The sequence below is a fragment of the Callionymus lyra genome, chromosome 2, assembly GCF_982586985.1.
Source record: "Callionymus lyra chromosome 2, fCalLyr1.hap1.1, whole genome shotgun sequence".
In the NCBI taxonomy this organism is placed as follows: Eukaryota; Metazoa; Chordata; class Actinopteri; order Syngnathiformes; family Callionymidae; genus Callionymus; species Callionymus lyra.
The window spans coordinates 1,515,036-1,532,535 of record NC_141819.1 but is presented as its reverse complement, the minus strand read 5'-3'; the positions used below and the strand labels follow the sequence as shown (position 1 = coordinate 1,532,535).

At 44.6% G+C, this 17,500-nt stretch overlaps 1 protein-coding gene across 2 annotated transcripts in view; it reads left to right on the top strand.

Annotated features, from left to right (window-relative positions):
* onecut3a (one cut homeobox 3a) overlaps window positions 1–12,849 on the top strand; it is a 30,640-nt gene extending 17,791 nt beyond the window's left edge. For both annotated transcript variants that reach the window (XM_087782023.1, XM_087782030.1), the window contains one exon: window positions 12,492–12,849. In XM_087782023.1, coding sequence (XP_087638149.1) covers window positions 12,492–12,784 — 293 coding nt within the window. In that variant the 3' untranslated portion in view covers window positions 12,785–12,849. The remainder of the gene's footprint in view (window positions 1–12,491) is intronic.
* The last annotated feature ends 4,651 nt before the right edge of the window (window positions 12,850–17,500 follow it).

The window sequence follows — 17,500 nt, the reverse complement described above, 5'->3', positions numbered from 1 at the left end:
CTAAACACAACATTACTAAACACAACATAACTAATCACAACATTACTAATCACAACATTACTAAACACAACATAACTAATCACAACATTACTAAACACAACATTACTATTCACAACATAACTAATCACAACATAACTAATCACAACATAACTAAACACAACATTACTAATCACAACATTACTAATCACAACATAACTAAACACAACATAACTAATCACAACATAACTAAACACAACATAACTAATCACAACATAACTAATCACAACATAACTAATCACAACATAACTAAACACAACATAACTAAACACAACATAACTAAACACAATATAACTAATCACAACATAACTAAACACAACATAACTAAACACAACATAACTAATCACAACATAACTAATCACAACATAACTAAACACAACATTACTAATCACAACATAACTAAACACAACATAACTAATCACAACATAACTAATCACAACATAACTATTCACAACATAACTAATCACAACATAACTAAACACAACATAACTAAACACAACATAACTAAACACAACATAACTAATCACAACATAACTAAACACAACATAACTAATCACAACATAACTAAACACAACATAACTAATCACAACATAACTAATCACAACATAACTAAACACAACATAACTAAACACAACATAACTAAACACAACATAACTAATCACAACATAACTAAACACAACATAACTAATCACAACATAATTAATCACAACATAACTAAACACAACATTACTAATCACAACATAATTAATCACAACATAACTAATCACAACATAACTAAACACAACATAACTAAACACAACATAACTAAACACAACAGACCACAGTCAGAACCAGACCACAGTCAGAACCAGACCTAAGTCAGAACCAGACCTAAGTCAGAACCGGACCACAGTCAGAACCGGACCACAGTCAGAACCAGACCTAAGTCAGAACCAGACCTAAGTCAGAACCGGACCACAGTCAGAACCGGACCACAGTCAGAACCAGACCTAAGTCAGAACCAGACCACAGTCAGAACCAGACCACAGTCAGAACCAGACCTAAGTCAGAACCAGACCACAGTCAGAACCAGACCTAAGTCAGAACCGGACCACAGTCAGAACCGGACCACAGTCAGAACCGGACCACAGTCAGAACCAGACCTAAGTCAGAACCAGACCACATTCAGAACCGGACCACAGTCAGAACCGGACCACAGTCAGAACCAGACCTAAGTCAGAACCGGACCTAAGTCAGAACCGGACCACAGTCAGAACCGGACCACAGTCAGAACCAGACCACAGTCAGAACCAGACCTAAGTCAGAACCAGACCACAGTCAGAACCGGACCACAGTCAGAACCAGACCACAGTCAGAACCAGACCTAAGTCAGAACCAGACCACAGTCAGAACCAGACCACAGTCAGAACCAGACCTAAGTCAGAACCGAACCACAGTCAGAACCAGACCTAAGTCAGAACAGGACCTAAGTCAGAACCGGACCACAGTCAGAACCGGACCTAAGTCAGAACCGGACCACAGTCAGAACCGGACCACAGTCAGAACCAGACCACAGTCAGAACCAGACCACAGTCAGAACCAGACCTAATTCAGAACCGGACCTAAGTCAGAACCGGACCACAGTCAGAACCGGACCACAGTCAGAACCAGACCTAAGTCAGAACCAGACCACAGTCAGAACCAGACCTAAGTCAGAACCGGAACTAAGTCAGAACCGGACCACAGTCAGAACCGGACCACAGTCAGAACCAGACCACAGTCAGAACCAGACCTAAGTCAGAACCGGACCACAGTCAGAACCAGACCTAAGTCAGAACCGGACCTAAGTCAGAACCGGACCACAGTCAGAACCGGACCACAGTCAGAACCAGACCACAGTCAGAACCAGACCTAAGTCAGAACCAGACCTAAGTCAGAACCGGACCACAGTCAGAACCAGACCTAAGTCAGAACCGGACCTAAGTCAGAACCGGACCACAGTCAGAACCGGACCACAGTCAGAACCAGACCACAGTCAGAACCAGACCTAAGTCAGAACCAGACCACAGTCAGAACCGGACCACAGTCAGAACCAGACCTAAGTCAGAACCAGACCTAAGTCAGAACCAGACCACAGTCAGAACCAGACCTAAGTCAGAACCAGACCACAGTCAGAACCAGACCACAGTCAGAACCGGACCACAGTCAGAACCAGACCACAGTCAGAACCGGATCAAACCACATTTACTGGGTTCAACCCCCCCCCCTCAGGCGTAATTAATTAAAACAAATTTCACACACGAATTATTCACGGACGTATCGATCGATATCGAACTCGCGGCCTTTTCTCTTCACCTGCTCGTGAGGCGGGAATGTTGATGTCGTGGCGGGAAGACGGTTCTGGATGTGATCAGACTTTTATGAAAGATGACGGGATTAAGTACATGGGCTGGCGATCGATGTCTGGGCCTGGGGGGTCCGGGGGGTCCGGGGGGTCCGGGGGGTCCGGGGGGGTCCGGGGAAAGTGGGTCAGCGTCCGCGGGTTCTCAGCAGCGAACTGGTCTGTCTTTGTGTCCGAGCTACTGTAGCTCTAAAAGCTGCAATCATCGATTCCTCTTTCCTGCGCGGAGCTCGGTTCAGTAATCAGAACCGCCTTCCTCGCCGATCGATCAGTATTGATCAGTAGATCCAGCGCCCGGAGCGAAGGCAGCGCGAGGCAGAGCGACACCTGCAGGTCCAGAGCGACGGTGCAGGAGGTCGATGAGGCCGGAGATGAAAGAGACGCTGAGATGGTTTGAGCTGTCGATAAACATGTTCTCTCTGATGATTCCGTCCAGTCTCACTCCTGCAGTGAAAACATTACACTCTCACTCCTGCAGTGAAAACATTACACTCTCACTCCTGCAGTGAAAACATTACACTCTCACTCCTGCAGAGAAAACATTACACTCTCACTCCTGCAGTGAAAACATTACACTCTCACTCCTGCAGAGAAAACATTACACTCTCACTCCTGCAGAGAAAACATTACACTCTCACTCCTGCAGAGAAAACATTACACTCTCACTCCTGCAGTGAAAACATTACACTCTCACTCCTGCAGTGAAAACATTACACTCTCACTCCTGCAGTGAAAACATTACACTCTCACTCCTGCAGTGAAAACATTACACTCTCACTCCTGCAGAGAAAACATTACACTCTCACTCCTGCAGAGAAAACATTACACTCTCACTCCTGCAGAGAAAACATTACACTCTCACTCCTGCAGTGAAAACATTACACTCTCACTCCTGCAGAGAAAACATTACACTCTCACTCCTGCAGAGAAAACATTACACTCTCACTCCTGCAGAGAAAACATTACACTCTCACTCCTGCAGAGAAAACATTACACTCTCACTCCTGCAGTGAAAACATTACACTCTCACTCCTGCAGTGAAAACATTACACTCTCACTCCTGCAGAGAAAACATTACACTCTCACTCCTGCAGAGAAAACATTACACTCTCACTCCTGCAGAGAAAACATTACACTCTCACTCCTGCAGAGAAAACATTACACTCTCACTCCTGCAGTGAAAACATTACACTCTCACTCCTGCAGAGAAAACATTACACTCTCACTCCTGCAGTGAAAACATTACACTCTCACTCCTGCAGTGAAAACATTACACTCTCACTCCTGCAGTGAAAACATTACACTCTCACTCCTGCAGAGAAAACATTACACTCTCACTCCTGCAGAGAAAACATTACACTCTCACTCCTGCAGTGAAAACATTACACTCTCACTCCTGCAGTGAAAACATTACACTCTCACTCCTGCAGAGAAAACATTACACTCTCACTCCTGCAGAGAAAACATTACACTCTCACTCCTGCAGAGAAAACATTACACTCTCACTCCTGCAGAGAAAACATTACACTCTCACTCCTGCAGTGAAAACATTACACTCTCACTCCTGCAGTGAAAACATTACACTCTCACTCCTGCAGAGAAAACAATACACTCTCACTCCTGCAGAGAAAACATTACACTCTCACTCCTGCAGAGAAAACATTACACTCTCACTCCTGCAGAGAAAACATTACACTCTCACTCCTGCAGAGAAAACATTACACTCTCACTCCTGCAGTGAAAACATTACACTCTCACTCCTGCAGAGAAAACATTACACTCTCACTCCTGCAGAGAAAACATTACACTCTCACTCCTGCAGTGAAAACATTACACTCTCACTCCTGCAGAGAAAACATTACACTCTCACTCCTGCAGTGAAAACATTACACTCTCACTCCTGCAGTGAAAACATTACACTCTCACTCCTGCAGTGAAAACATTACACTCTCACTCCTGCAGAGAAAACATTACACTCTCACTCCTGCAGTGAAAACATTACACTCTCACTCCTGCAGTGAAAACATTACACTCTCACTCAGGTCACGTGACGACAAAACAACCTTCGACTTTGTTCACTTTCTGTTGTTTGAATTATGTTTGTCTGAAGAACCTGAACCTGTTGGACCTTGAATTAACTTGAATGAATCTAAATTAACTTGTCAGCATCTTCATCATCATCAGACCATGAGTCAGCATCTTCATCATCATCAGACCATGAGTCAGCATCTTCATCATCATCAGACCATGAGTCAGCATCTTCATCATCATCAGACCATGAGTCAGCATCTTCATCATCATCAGACCATGAGTCAGCATCTTCATCATCATCAGACCATGAGTCAGCATCTTCATCATCATCAGACCATGAGTCAGCATCTTCATCATCATCAGACCATGAGTCAGCATCTTCATCATCATCAGACCATGAGTCAGCATCTTCATCATCATCAGACCATGAGTCAGCATCTTCATCATCATCAGACCATGAGTCAGCATCTTCATCATCATCAGACCATGAGTCAGCATCTTCATCATCATCAGACCATGAGTCAGCATCTTCATCATCATCAGACCATGAGTCAGCATCTTCATCATCATCAGACCATGAGTCAGCATCTTCATCATCATCAGACCATGAGTCAGCATCTTCATCATCATCAGACCATGAGTCAGCATCTTCATCATCATCAGACCATGAGTCAGCATCTTCATCATCATCGTCAGACCATGAGTCAGCATCTTCATCATCATCAGACCATGAGTCAGCATCTTCATCATCATCGTCAGACCATGAGTCAGCATCTTCATCATCATCAGACCATGAGTCAGCATCTTCATCATCATCAGACCATGAGTCAGCATCTTCATCATCATCAGACCATGAGTCAGCATCTTCATCATCATCAGACCATGAGTCAGCATCTTCATCATCATCGTCAGACCATGAGTCAGCATCTTCATCATCATCAGACCATGAGTCAGCATCTTCATCATCATCAGACCATGAGTCAGCATCTTCATCATCATCAGACCATGAGTCAGCATCTTCATCATCATCAGACCATGAGTCAGCATCTTCATCATATCAGACCATGAGTCAGCATCTTCATCTCATCATCATCAGACCATGAGTCAACATCTTCATCTTCATCTCATCATCATCATCAAATCATGTGTGTGAATACGAGTGTATATGAGTGTGTGTGTATTTGTAAGTGTAGGTCTGTGTGTGTATGCGGGTGTATATGAGTGTGTGTGTGTGTTTGTAAGTGCAGGTCTGTGTGTGAATGCGGGTGTATATGAGTGTGTGTGTGTGTTTGTAAGTGTATGTGTGTGTGTGAATGCGGGTGTATATGAGTGTGTGTGTGTGTTTGTAAGTGTATGTGTGTGTGTGAATGCGGGTGTATATGAGTGTGTGTGTGTGTTTGTAAGTGTATGTGTGTGTGTGAATGCGGGTGTATATGAGTGTGTGTGTGTGTTTGTAAGTGCAGGTCTGTGTGTGAATGCGGGTGTATATGAGTGTGTGTGTGTGTTTGTAAGTGTATGTGTGTGTGTGAATGCGGGTGTATATGAGTGTGTGTGTGTGTTTGTAAGTGTATGTGTGTGTGTGAATGCGGGTGTATATGAGTGTGTGTGTGTGTTTGTAAGTGCAGGTCTGTGTGTGAATGCGGGTGTATATGAGTGTGTGTGTGTGTTTGTAAGTGCAGGTCTGTGTGTGAATGCGGGTGTATATGAGTGTGTGTGTGTGTGTATGCGGGTGTATATGTGTGTGTCTGCAGTGTGTGTGTGAACTATGATGGATGTGTTTGTGCTCAGGTTAGACATCAGTTATAAACACGTTGTACTGCAACGACTGATCAATGACTTCTGTTCTACTGTAATTAGACACACAACACAACTGCACTTCAGCATAATCACACCCACGACACACACTCATAGACACACACACACCCATTCATAGACACACACACACATTCATAGACACAGACACTCATAGACACACACACACACATACACACACTCAGACACACAGACTAAAGTCTGATGCAGCAACATGTAACACATCAAGACACACATGCATAAACACACTGACACACACATGCATAAACACACTGACACACACATGCATACACACACTGACACACACATGCATAAACACACTGACACACACATGCATAAACACACTGACACACACATGCATAAACACACTGACACACACATGCATACACACACTGACACACACATGCATAAACACACTGACACACACATGCATAAACACACTGACACACACATGCATACACACACTGACACACACATGCATACACACACTGACACACACATGCATACACACACTGACACACACAGCAGCAGGCGTCAAGGTGCAGTACAATAGCAGGCCAGCAGGGGGAGACCCCACAGTGACGCCATCTTTCTTCAATCTATCCTGGTTTAATGAGTCTACAGGAGGCTTCGATCCTTCGATTGTGTACCAGCAGGCGAGTGTGTGTTTGTGTGTTGCTGCCACTCTACACACTTTCAGCAGCTTGACCTTTGACCTGGCACGTGTGCTGTGATTCTGCAATACTGTTTAGATCCTGATGTGCATTTAGGATGAACTTTGGAAATATTATACTTAAATGCAAATCACACAAATACTCACTCATGGTACACACACATGCTAACATAACCATAAATACACATGCTAACATTGTCGTACACACACATGCTAACATAAACACACATGCTAACATCGTCGTAAATACACATGCTTGTATAACCATAAACACACATGCTAACATAGCCATAAACACACATGCTACATCGTCGTAAATACACATGCTAACATAAACACGCATGCTAACATAACCATAAACACACATGCTAACATAACCATAAACACACATGCTACATTGTCGTAAATACACATGCTAACATAAACACGCATGCTAACATAACCATAAACACACATGCTAACATAACCATAAACACACATGCTACATCGTCGTAAATACACATGCTAACATAAACACGCATGCTAACATAACCATAAACACACATGCTAACATAACCATAAACACACATGCTACATTGTCGTAAATACACATGCTAACATAAACACGCATGCTAACATAACCATAAACACACATGCTAACATAATCATAAACACACATGCTAACATAACCATAAACACATGCTTGTATAACCATAAACACACATGCTAACATCGTCGCACACACACACATGCTAACATAAACACACATGCTAACATCGTCGCACACACACATGCTAACATAAACACACATGCTAACATCGTCTTAATACACATGCTTGTATAACCATAAACACACATGCTAACATAACCATAAACACACATGCTAACATAACCATAAACACACATGCTACATCGTCGTGAATACACATGCTAACATAAACACGCATGCTAACATAACCATAAACACACATGCTAACATAACCATAAACACACATGCTACATCGTCGCACACACACATGCTAACATAAACACACATGCTAACATCGTCGTAAATACACATGCTTGTATAACCATAAACACACATGCTAACATAACCATAAACACACATGCTTGTATAACCATAAACACACATGCTAACATCGTCGCACACACACATGCTAACATAAACACACATGCTAACATCGTCGTAAATACACATGCTTGTATAACCATAAACACACATGCTAACATAACCATAAACACACATGCTAACATAACCATAAACACACACGCTAACATTGTCGTACACACACATGCTAACATAACCATAAATACACATGCTAACATCGTCTTACACACACATGCTAACATAAACACACATGCTAACATAACCATAAATACACATGCTAACATCGTCTTACACACACATGCTAACATAAGCACAGTCTTCGATCAACTACCACTGCCTTGAGAGCATCACATGTTCATCACACGTTCATCACATGTTCATCACACGTTCATCACATGTTCATCACACGTTCATCACATGTTCATCACACGTTCATCACATGTTCATCACACGTTCATCACATGTTCATCACACGTTCATCACATGTTCATCACATGTTCATCACACGTTCATCACATGTTCATCACACGTTAATCACATGTTCATCACAAGTTCATCACACGTTCATCACATGTTCATCACACGTTCATAACATGTTCATCACATGTTCATCACATGTTCATCACATGTTCATCACACGTTCATCACATGTTCATCACATGTTCATCACACGTTAATCACATGTTCATCACACGTTCATCACACGTTCATCACATGTTCATCACACGTTCATCACATGTTCATCACACGTTCATCACATGTTCATCACATGTTCATCACACGTTAATCACATGTTCATCACACGTTCATCACATGTTCATCACACGTTCATCACACGTTCATCACACTATCCTGATGATACTAACTTCTAGTATACTAAGAGAAGTATGTTTGAGACATACTATCTGTGGAGGATTAGTTACTAGTTAGTACGTACACTATCCTGATGATACTAACTTCTAGTATACTAAGAGAAGTATGTTTGAGACATACTATCTGTGGAGGATTAGTTACTAGTTAGTACGTACACTATCCTGATGATACTAACTTCTAGTATACTAAGAGAAGTATGTTTGAGACATACTATCTGTGGAGGATTAGTTACTAGTTAGTACGTACACTATCCTGATGATACTAACTTCTAGTATACTAAGAGAAGTATGTTTGAGACATACTATCTGTGCAGGATTAGTTACTAGTTAGTACGTACACTATCCTGATGATACTAACTTCTAGTATACTAAGAGAAGTATGTTTGAGACATACTATCTGTGGAGGATTAGTTACTAGTTAGTACATACACTATCCTGATGATACTAACCAGTGCACTAAGAGAAGTATGTTTGAGACATACTATCTGTGGAGGATTAGTTACTAGTTAGTACGTACACTATCCTGATGATACTAACTTCTAGTATACTAAGAGAAGTATGTTTGAGACATACTATCTGTGGAGGATTAGTTACTAGTTAGTACGTACACTATCCTGATGATACTAACTTCTAGTATACTAAGAGAAGTATGTTTGAGACATACTATCTGTGGAGGATTAGTTACTAGTTAGTACGTACACTATCCTGATGATACTAACTTCTAGTATACTAAGAGAAGTATGTTTGAGACATACTATCTGTGGAGGATTAGTTACTAGTTAGTACGTACACTATCCTGATGATACTAACTTCTAGTATACTAAGAGAAGTATGTTTGAGACATACTATCTGTGCAGGATTAGTTACTAGTTAGTACGTACACTATCCTGATGATACTAACTTCTAGTATACTAAGAGAAGTATGTTTGAGACATACTATCTGTGGAGGATTAGTTACTAGTTAGTACATACACTATCCTGATGATACTAACCAGTGCACTAAGAGAAGTATGTTTGAGACATACTATCTGTGGAGGATTAGTTACTAGTTAGTACGTACACTATCCTGATGATACTAACTTCTAGTATACTAAGAGAAGTATGTTTGAGACATACTATCTGTGGAGGATTAGTTACTAGTTAGTACGTACACTATCCTGATGATACTAACTTCTAGTATACTAAGAGAAGTATGTTTGAGACATACTATCTGTGGAGGATTAGTTACTAGTTAGTACGTACACTATCCTGATGATACTAACTTCTAGTATACTAAGAGAAGTATGTTTGAGACATACTATCTGTGGAGGATTAGTTACTAGTTAGTACGTACACTATCCTGATGATACTAACTTCTAGTATACTAAGAGAAGTATGATTTGAGACATACTATCTGTGGAGGATTAGTTACTAGTTAGTACGTACACTATCCTGATGATACTAACTTCTAGTATACTAAGAGAAGTATGTTTGAGACATACTATCTGTGGAGGATTAGTTACTAGTTAGTACGTACACTATCCTGATGATACTAACTTCTAGTATACTAAGAGAAGTATGTTTGAGACATACTATCTGTGGAGGATTAGTTACTAGTTAGTACGTACACTATCCTGATGATACTAACTTCTAGTATACTAAGAGAAGTATGTTTGAGACATACTATCTGTGGAGGATTAGTTACTAGTTAGTAAGTACACTATCCTGATGATACTAACTTCTAGTATACTAAGAGAAGTATGTTTGAGACATACTATCTGTGGAGGATTAGTTACTAGTTAGTAAGTACACTATCCTGATGATACTAACTTCTAGTATACTAAGAGAAGTATGTTTGAGACATACTATCTGTGGAGGATTAGTTACTAGTTAGTACGTACACTATCCTGATGATACTAACTTCTAGTATACTAAGAGAAGTATGTTTGAGACATACTATCTGTGGAGGATTAGTTACTAGTTAGTACGTACACTATCCTGATGATACTAACTTCTAGTATACTAAGAGAAGTATGATTTGAGACATACTATCTGTGGAGGATTAGTTACTAGTTAGTACGTACACTATCCTGATGATACTAACTTCTAGTATACTAAGAGAAGTATGTTTGAGACATACTATCTGTGGAGGATTAGTTACTAGTTAGTACGTACACTATCCTGATGATACTAACTTCTAGTATACTAAGAGAAGTATGTTTGAGACATACTATCTGTGGAGGATTAGTTACTAGTTAGTACGTACACTATCCTGATGATACTAACTTCTAGTATACTAAGAGAAGTATGTTTGAGACATACTATCTGTGGAGGATTAGTTACTAGTTAGTAAGTACACTATCCTGATGATACTAACCAGTGCACTAACAGACACGGCTCTGGTCTCCACACCTCGTAGAATCACCTGAACAACATCAACTATTCATTTCTGTGTTTCTTCGCTGACAAACTCCCCCACTCGTCCCCAGAGTCCCAGAGATTGGCTTTTTTCTTTTTGGAAATGGCTCCGTGAACGAGGAGCTCTGGCCTCTCAAGTGCTTGTGTTTGGGATGAAGGGAAGGATGGAGGGAAGGATGGAGGGAATGATGGAGGGAAGGGTGGAGGGAAGGATGGAGGGAAGGATGGAGGGGAGGATGGAGGGAAGGATGGAGGGAATGGTGGAGGGAATGGTGGAGGGAATGGTGGAGGGAAGGATGGAGGGAAGGATGGAGGGAATGGTGGAGGGAAGGATGGAGGGAAGGATGGAGGGAAGGATGGAGGGGAGGATGGAGGGAAGGATGGAGGGAAGGATGGAGGGGAGGATGGAGGGAAGGATGGAGGGAATGGTGGAGGGAAGGATGGAGGGAATGGTGGAGGGAAGGATGGAGGGAAGGATGGAGGGAATGGTGGAGGGAAGGATGGAGGGAAGGATGGAGGGAAGGATGGAGGGAAGGTTATAAATACCCTCTCAGAGCTCAATAGACTGGGCTCCGTTTGAAGTAGCAGACTGTAGACCTGCTGGGGGGGGATTCTGACCCCAGTCCCTGAAGAGAACCTCCCAATTCCTACAGCAAAGTCGGTCAATATCTCCCTTTCTCCTCCACTCTGCCTCCCTCCCACCAGCGCCTCCACCTCCCTCTCTGCACCCTTTCATTTCTCCTCTATCTCTGGTTTCAACACAAAATGCTTACTTTTGAGCAACAGTCGCTCAGTCCCCCACCGCGACTCAAACTGCATTAATATTGAATCAAACAGCAGCGTCTCCAGCCCCCCGACCGCCTCCCACACTCCCCGTCTGCACTTGGCAGGATGGAAGGAATATTCCCAGTGGGACGGGAGCATGGATTAACTTTAAATCAAGTTTAATACGGCAATAGAGACGCAGCAGCGCAGGCTCCGCCGGTGTATGGACGACTTTTACGGCGTCCAGTGACGCCTCGGCTCGCCTCTTTGTTTACGTGGAGATGAAAGTACTTGTCTATTTACCTTGCCTTGTGAAAGTACTTGTCTATTTACCTTGCCTTGTGAAAGTACTTGTATATTTACCTTGCCTTGTGTTCTCTCCCCTCTCTGTCTCCCACTCTCACCCCCGTGCCTCCCACCGCTGCCATCCACACCAAGCCTGCAAGCGCAAAGAGCAGGAGCAGCACAAGGACCGCAACACGGCGCCCAAGAAGCAGCGTCTGGTCTTCACCGACCTGCAGCGCCGCACGCTCATCGCCATCTTCAAGGAGAACAAGCGTCCGTCCAAGGAGATGCAGATCACCATCTCCCAGCAGCTGGGCCTGGAGCTCAGCACCGTCAGCAACTTCTTCATGAACGCCCGGCGCCGCTGCGTGGACCGCTGGCACGACGACCACGGTGCCAGCCCCGGCCAGCCGGGCACGTCCACCACCACCTTCTCCAAAGCCTGAGAAACGACCCCCCCCTTCAGACGGTCCGGGCCCGGACCGGCCCGGACCGTCTGAGCGGGAGATAAAGAGAATCCTTTGTGCCATGCAATCATCTCGTCAGTCCAGCGCTCACCAGAACCGAGCAGAATCTAAGGGTAACGTCAGGTTCACTTTGTATTACTCATGAGGACAATCATTGATTCTGTCTTTGTAGAAAGAAAAAAAATCATCTTTGTTTTGGACAAAGTAAAGAGACACCAAAGATTGGGAGGTTCCGTCGGTACCGGACCGGCCTCCTCCGTCATCACCGTAGCCACAGACTCTCCTTCGGACTCTTTGTCCGTCGCGCTCGTTCACAAAGAAGCGACAAAGGTGCAGGAAACGGCAATAAATCTGACGCAACAGCACACGGCCTTATCATGGACCACCGCACACTCGGCTGCCGTGAGGAGACGCAGGAGGACGAGGCTCCGCCGTTCTCCACCTCCACCTCCCTCCCGCCGTCTCCTCGCTCCCCGGCCAAAGGTATTCCCCGATGGCCGACCATTTCAGAAGAGCAGCTCAGCCCCGACCGTACGGCCAACTAATGAATTGAAAGATGAATCGATGCAGACGGAGAGAGAGAGCAGGGCCTCGACCCCTCCTGAAGGTGAGGAGACGCTCGGCAGCAGATACTCAGGTCCGCCTCGGCCCAGGTCTATATTTTTGCACAGATGTTGGAGGCCTGTGGGGGAGACTCGTCATTGTCGGTCTGAGCCTGTGGAGTCCACCGGAGGTTTGGCCGAGATGTCTGGACTCGCTCTTTGTTCTGCCTCTGATCAATAACTCGGAACCAAGCGACAAAAAACGGGCGTCCAGCCAACCACAGCTGCAGACCAGAACCAGGAGCACACGAAACCCAAACACAGCAGCAGCAGCACACGACGGAGCAACAGTGCCCCCTGCCGGCCGGAGTGGAGGAGCCACTCCAGGAGAAGTCATGGCACAACAAACATCCAGGCCCTCGCAGCTCTCGGAGGATCAATAGCTCACCATTATCCCATTGTTGTTCCTCGCCCGACCAGCACCGGCGGAGCCAGAGGAGGGGGATGGTTACCGATCCTGAAAATCGCAGGGATTTTAGCAAAAGACAGGGATTTGTTTAACCGACCCAAGAGTTTCAAGAACCCACCGCGAGCGAGTCCAAGGTACCGAGAGGCGGAAGAATCACGTCTCGGTTCGACGCAAACTGCCTTAATCGGAGGACTCGTGCGTCGCCACGGCAGCCGACCGTCTTGTTTTGAGTCAACACAACCAAACCTCAAGTGAACACATTCGTCAAGAAATCTTCTCATCCTCCATCTGGTTTTCTACCTTCTTTCTCTCACCTCCTCCCTAACGATGCGGGTAATTGATCAGTACCAGACACAACGTTTCTATTTCTTGTTACTGTTGTGCTCCGTCTGGTCACCAATAAACTCTTGTGAAGGAACTTTTTACAAACAGCGGCGGCGAATGAAGGACAATATTTTTTCATTCCGTGAGAATCGGACGAGACGCTCGACCACCAGACGCCGAAGAGGACACGAGACGGACATGTTTCTCGCTCGTGGCACCTCGTGTCAGAACCGGGGTACCCCCTTTAAAAACCCGCCGGACACCAGACGAGGGCGGGAAACGACGAGTGCGTTCCATTGTAGTTCGATGCAACTGTAGCATTTCCATGGAGTCCGAGCGCCGGCGGCGCCGGGGGAGCGGGACTGACTCACGTTGCTGTGAGCGGGCGAGTCGGACGGGGGTTCGTGGTGTGAAGTTCCGTGCGTAGCTAGATCCACCTCCAGATGTGTAGACTGACCACCTTTGTTTGTAGTGAGAACCAATATGGCTACCTCGCTGACGCCGAGCGGTTTGTGAAACCGCCACCAATACCAAAGATACTGCTGCCTACTGGTCCCAGCTGCCCAGGGGGACACCGACCGAAAACCACACGCACACACTCACACACACACACACACACACACACACACGTCTGGACAGCGCAGTCAGACGCAGGAGGCCACGAGACACGAGCTGACCTCCTGCGGACAGAGTTGAGTGCCTTTTCCCTTCAACCACGGGTGGGACTGCACTGGACACAAACAGCCATGAGGGGGCGCACTCCCCATCACAAACACTCACACAGACAATGGACCCTTAATTGGATGGACAGAGGAGGGGGGGGGGGGGGGCTCGAGCGCTGTGTCAGCATTTTCTCCATTATTGACTTTCCATCTTGATACACTGGAATACAAGCACTTTATCATGTCGGAAGTCTATCAAACATTTTCTAGAAACTATTCTTTCAGAAGCAGACGTCGCTCGAGTCCAGGGGCCTCGGTTCCCCCCGGAGGTGTCGCTCGGACCCTCGGACGCTTCTCCTCCCTCGCACCAGAGATATTTTTGTGAGCCAGAGACACGAGGGCGAGGAAGGGTCCGAGGCTCCGGACGCCACCGCCGTCCCCGGGGCTGGTTTACAGACACAGACCCCCTCCTCCGTCCTCTGGCCCCCCTGGAGAGACCGGACCCGTAGGCCTGTGTTGACAATTAATTCTGAAATACCTCAAAATCTTTCGTGTAAACTTGATGTGATTTAAAGTGAAAATACTAATAACTGCTAACGATACGACGATGAAACGACGATACTACGATAGTTAGTTTTGGAACTTGTGACTTGAAGCTTTATACTGTTATCCTTCTTTTCCATCCTTTCTTTCTCGTACCTTTGTTTCGCTGCGTTTGTGACTTTAGCGTTTTCATACGAGGACATTGTGAATGTTTGTGTGGCGGCGCCGCGAGGACGAGGTTCGACGCTCGCGGTCCACGGGAGGAAAACACAATCCAAGCTGATGATGGAGGTTTTTTTCAGTGTCGTCGGAATATTTCGTTAAACCTTCCTTTTTTAATAATGACTTTAAATGATATCGTTTGTATATTTAATGTTGAATCTGTTTTTAGTCGATAGTTGATTTAAAAATGACATATTTTCAAATTAAAGCATCATTTAACACATAAAGTTCAATATTGAAGGTAAAAAAAAGACTAAATTCAACATTTTTACTTCGTAGCCTTTAATTCCAACTATAAAGATGTTGCTATAAAAAAAGACCCCCGACGTAAACAACAACAAGACATCGAAGTACAAACTTTACTGAACGTGACACTGATGGATGGAAGTGAGTCAAGAAATGATTGATTTATACGATAAAACTTTATAAATCATCACATCTTTTCCATATGCTCTGTTGGTTTAGTCTATTATACCAACATGTATACATTAAATTAAAAAGACTTATTAAAATATAATGAATTAAGACATTTGAATTTTAAATAATTGGAACTATTTTATCAAACTTGAAAAATATTCAACATTTTGCATCCAATTATTAAGAAAATAAACAAATTCAACCTTTAATATCCATTGATTTAATCATTCAAAGCTTAAACCTCAACAAAGAAACACAATATTTCAACATTTGAATCTTTTAAGTCGATATATTCCGACGACACTGACGGACTTTCACGGCTGATCTTAGACCAAAAAACAAATATAAACCAAAGGAGGAAAAAAAAAACATTTTATTCATTGTTAACTTTGTTTTAATCTCTTACAAAAAAAAAGAAAAAGAACAAAAAATGACTTTTGAAGGTTCCTGGTGTTCAAGTGCTCCTGATGTTCTTAGAATATTACGACCAGCACCTTCCGCGGTGTGTTTGTTTTCTTTCGTGCATGATATTGTGTAACTGTATAGAACCAACAGGAACCTGTGAAGAAGAAGAAGAAGAAGAAGAAGAAGAAGAGAGAGAGGGTGGAACGAGGGATATTTGCTTTATCCAAGAAAAGAAGAAAAAAAAAAAGAATTTTAGGAATCGAATGAGTCTTTGTTTTTCAACTTGTGTCGCTGTTGGATCACTGGTCGTGCATGTGTCGCTGCAACCTCTGTTTCTTTGGTGTATAGAACTCCGGACAGTAGGGGGCAGTGTGTGCTGGAGGGACGCTTCCAAAACTCAAGCTTCATTCCTCAGCTCCTGGTCCTGGTCCGGGTCCGGGTCCTGGTCCGGGTCCCGGGTCCCCAGACACGTGTGTCCTGCTTTTCCAAAGACGTGGTTGTTGACTTGGAGTTAATCATAGGGACACACGGGGGCCCCGGGGCCCTCCACGCCGTCCGTGCGCACGTGTGCACGTGACCACTTTCTTCTTCTGTGTGTGTGTGTGTGTGTCGCGGCCGACAACAGCTGACCCCGACACGAGGTCAGCGTCGCCTGTCAAACAGCGTCTGTGCGTCACTTCCTGTGCGGGGTGAGATGTTGCTGAGGGTGACCCCCCCCCCCCCCGTCACTCTCCCTCGTCTGACACCTGTCAATCAATCAAGTGTCTTGTGATGGTAGAAGACAATCAGTTTCAAAACAAGACGAGAGAGAGAGGAGGAGAGAGAGGAGGTCACCCGCGGGACGAGAGGCTTTCCAGAGGCTCCCCCCCCCCCACATCACAGACTGCCACCGGGGTGTGCACGGCAGGAGTGTGCACGGCAGGAGTGTGCACGGCAGGAGTGTGCACGGCAGGAGTGTGCACGGCAGGAGTGTGCACGGCAGTGACACACACGTCACTCCCTCTGACGAACCAACACGGCTCTTGCACACGGAACTATGCAAACACATGACCCTCGTGACCTTAATCGTTGCTGCTGGGTCAGAGTGTAGAACCCTCACCCCCCTCACCCC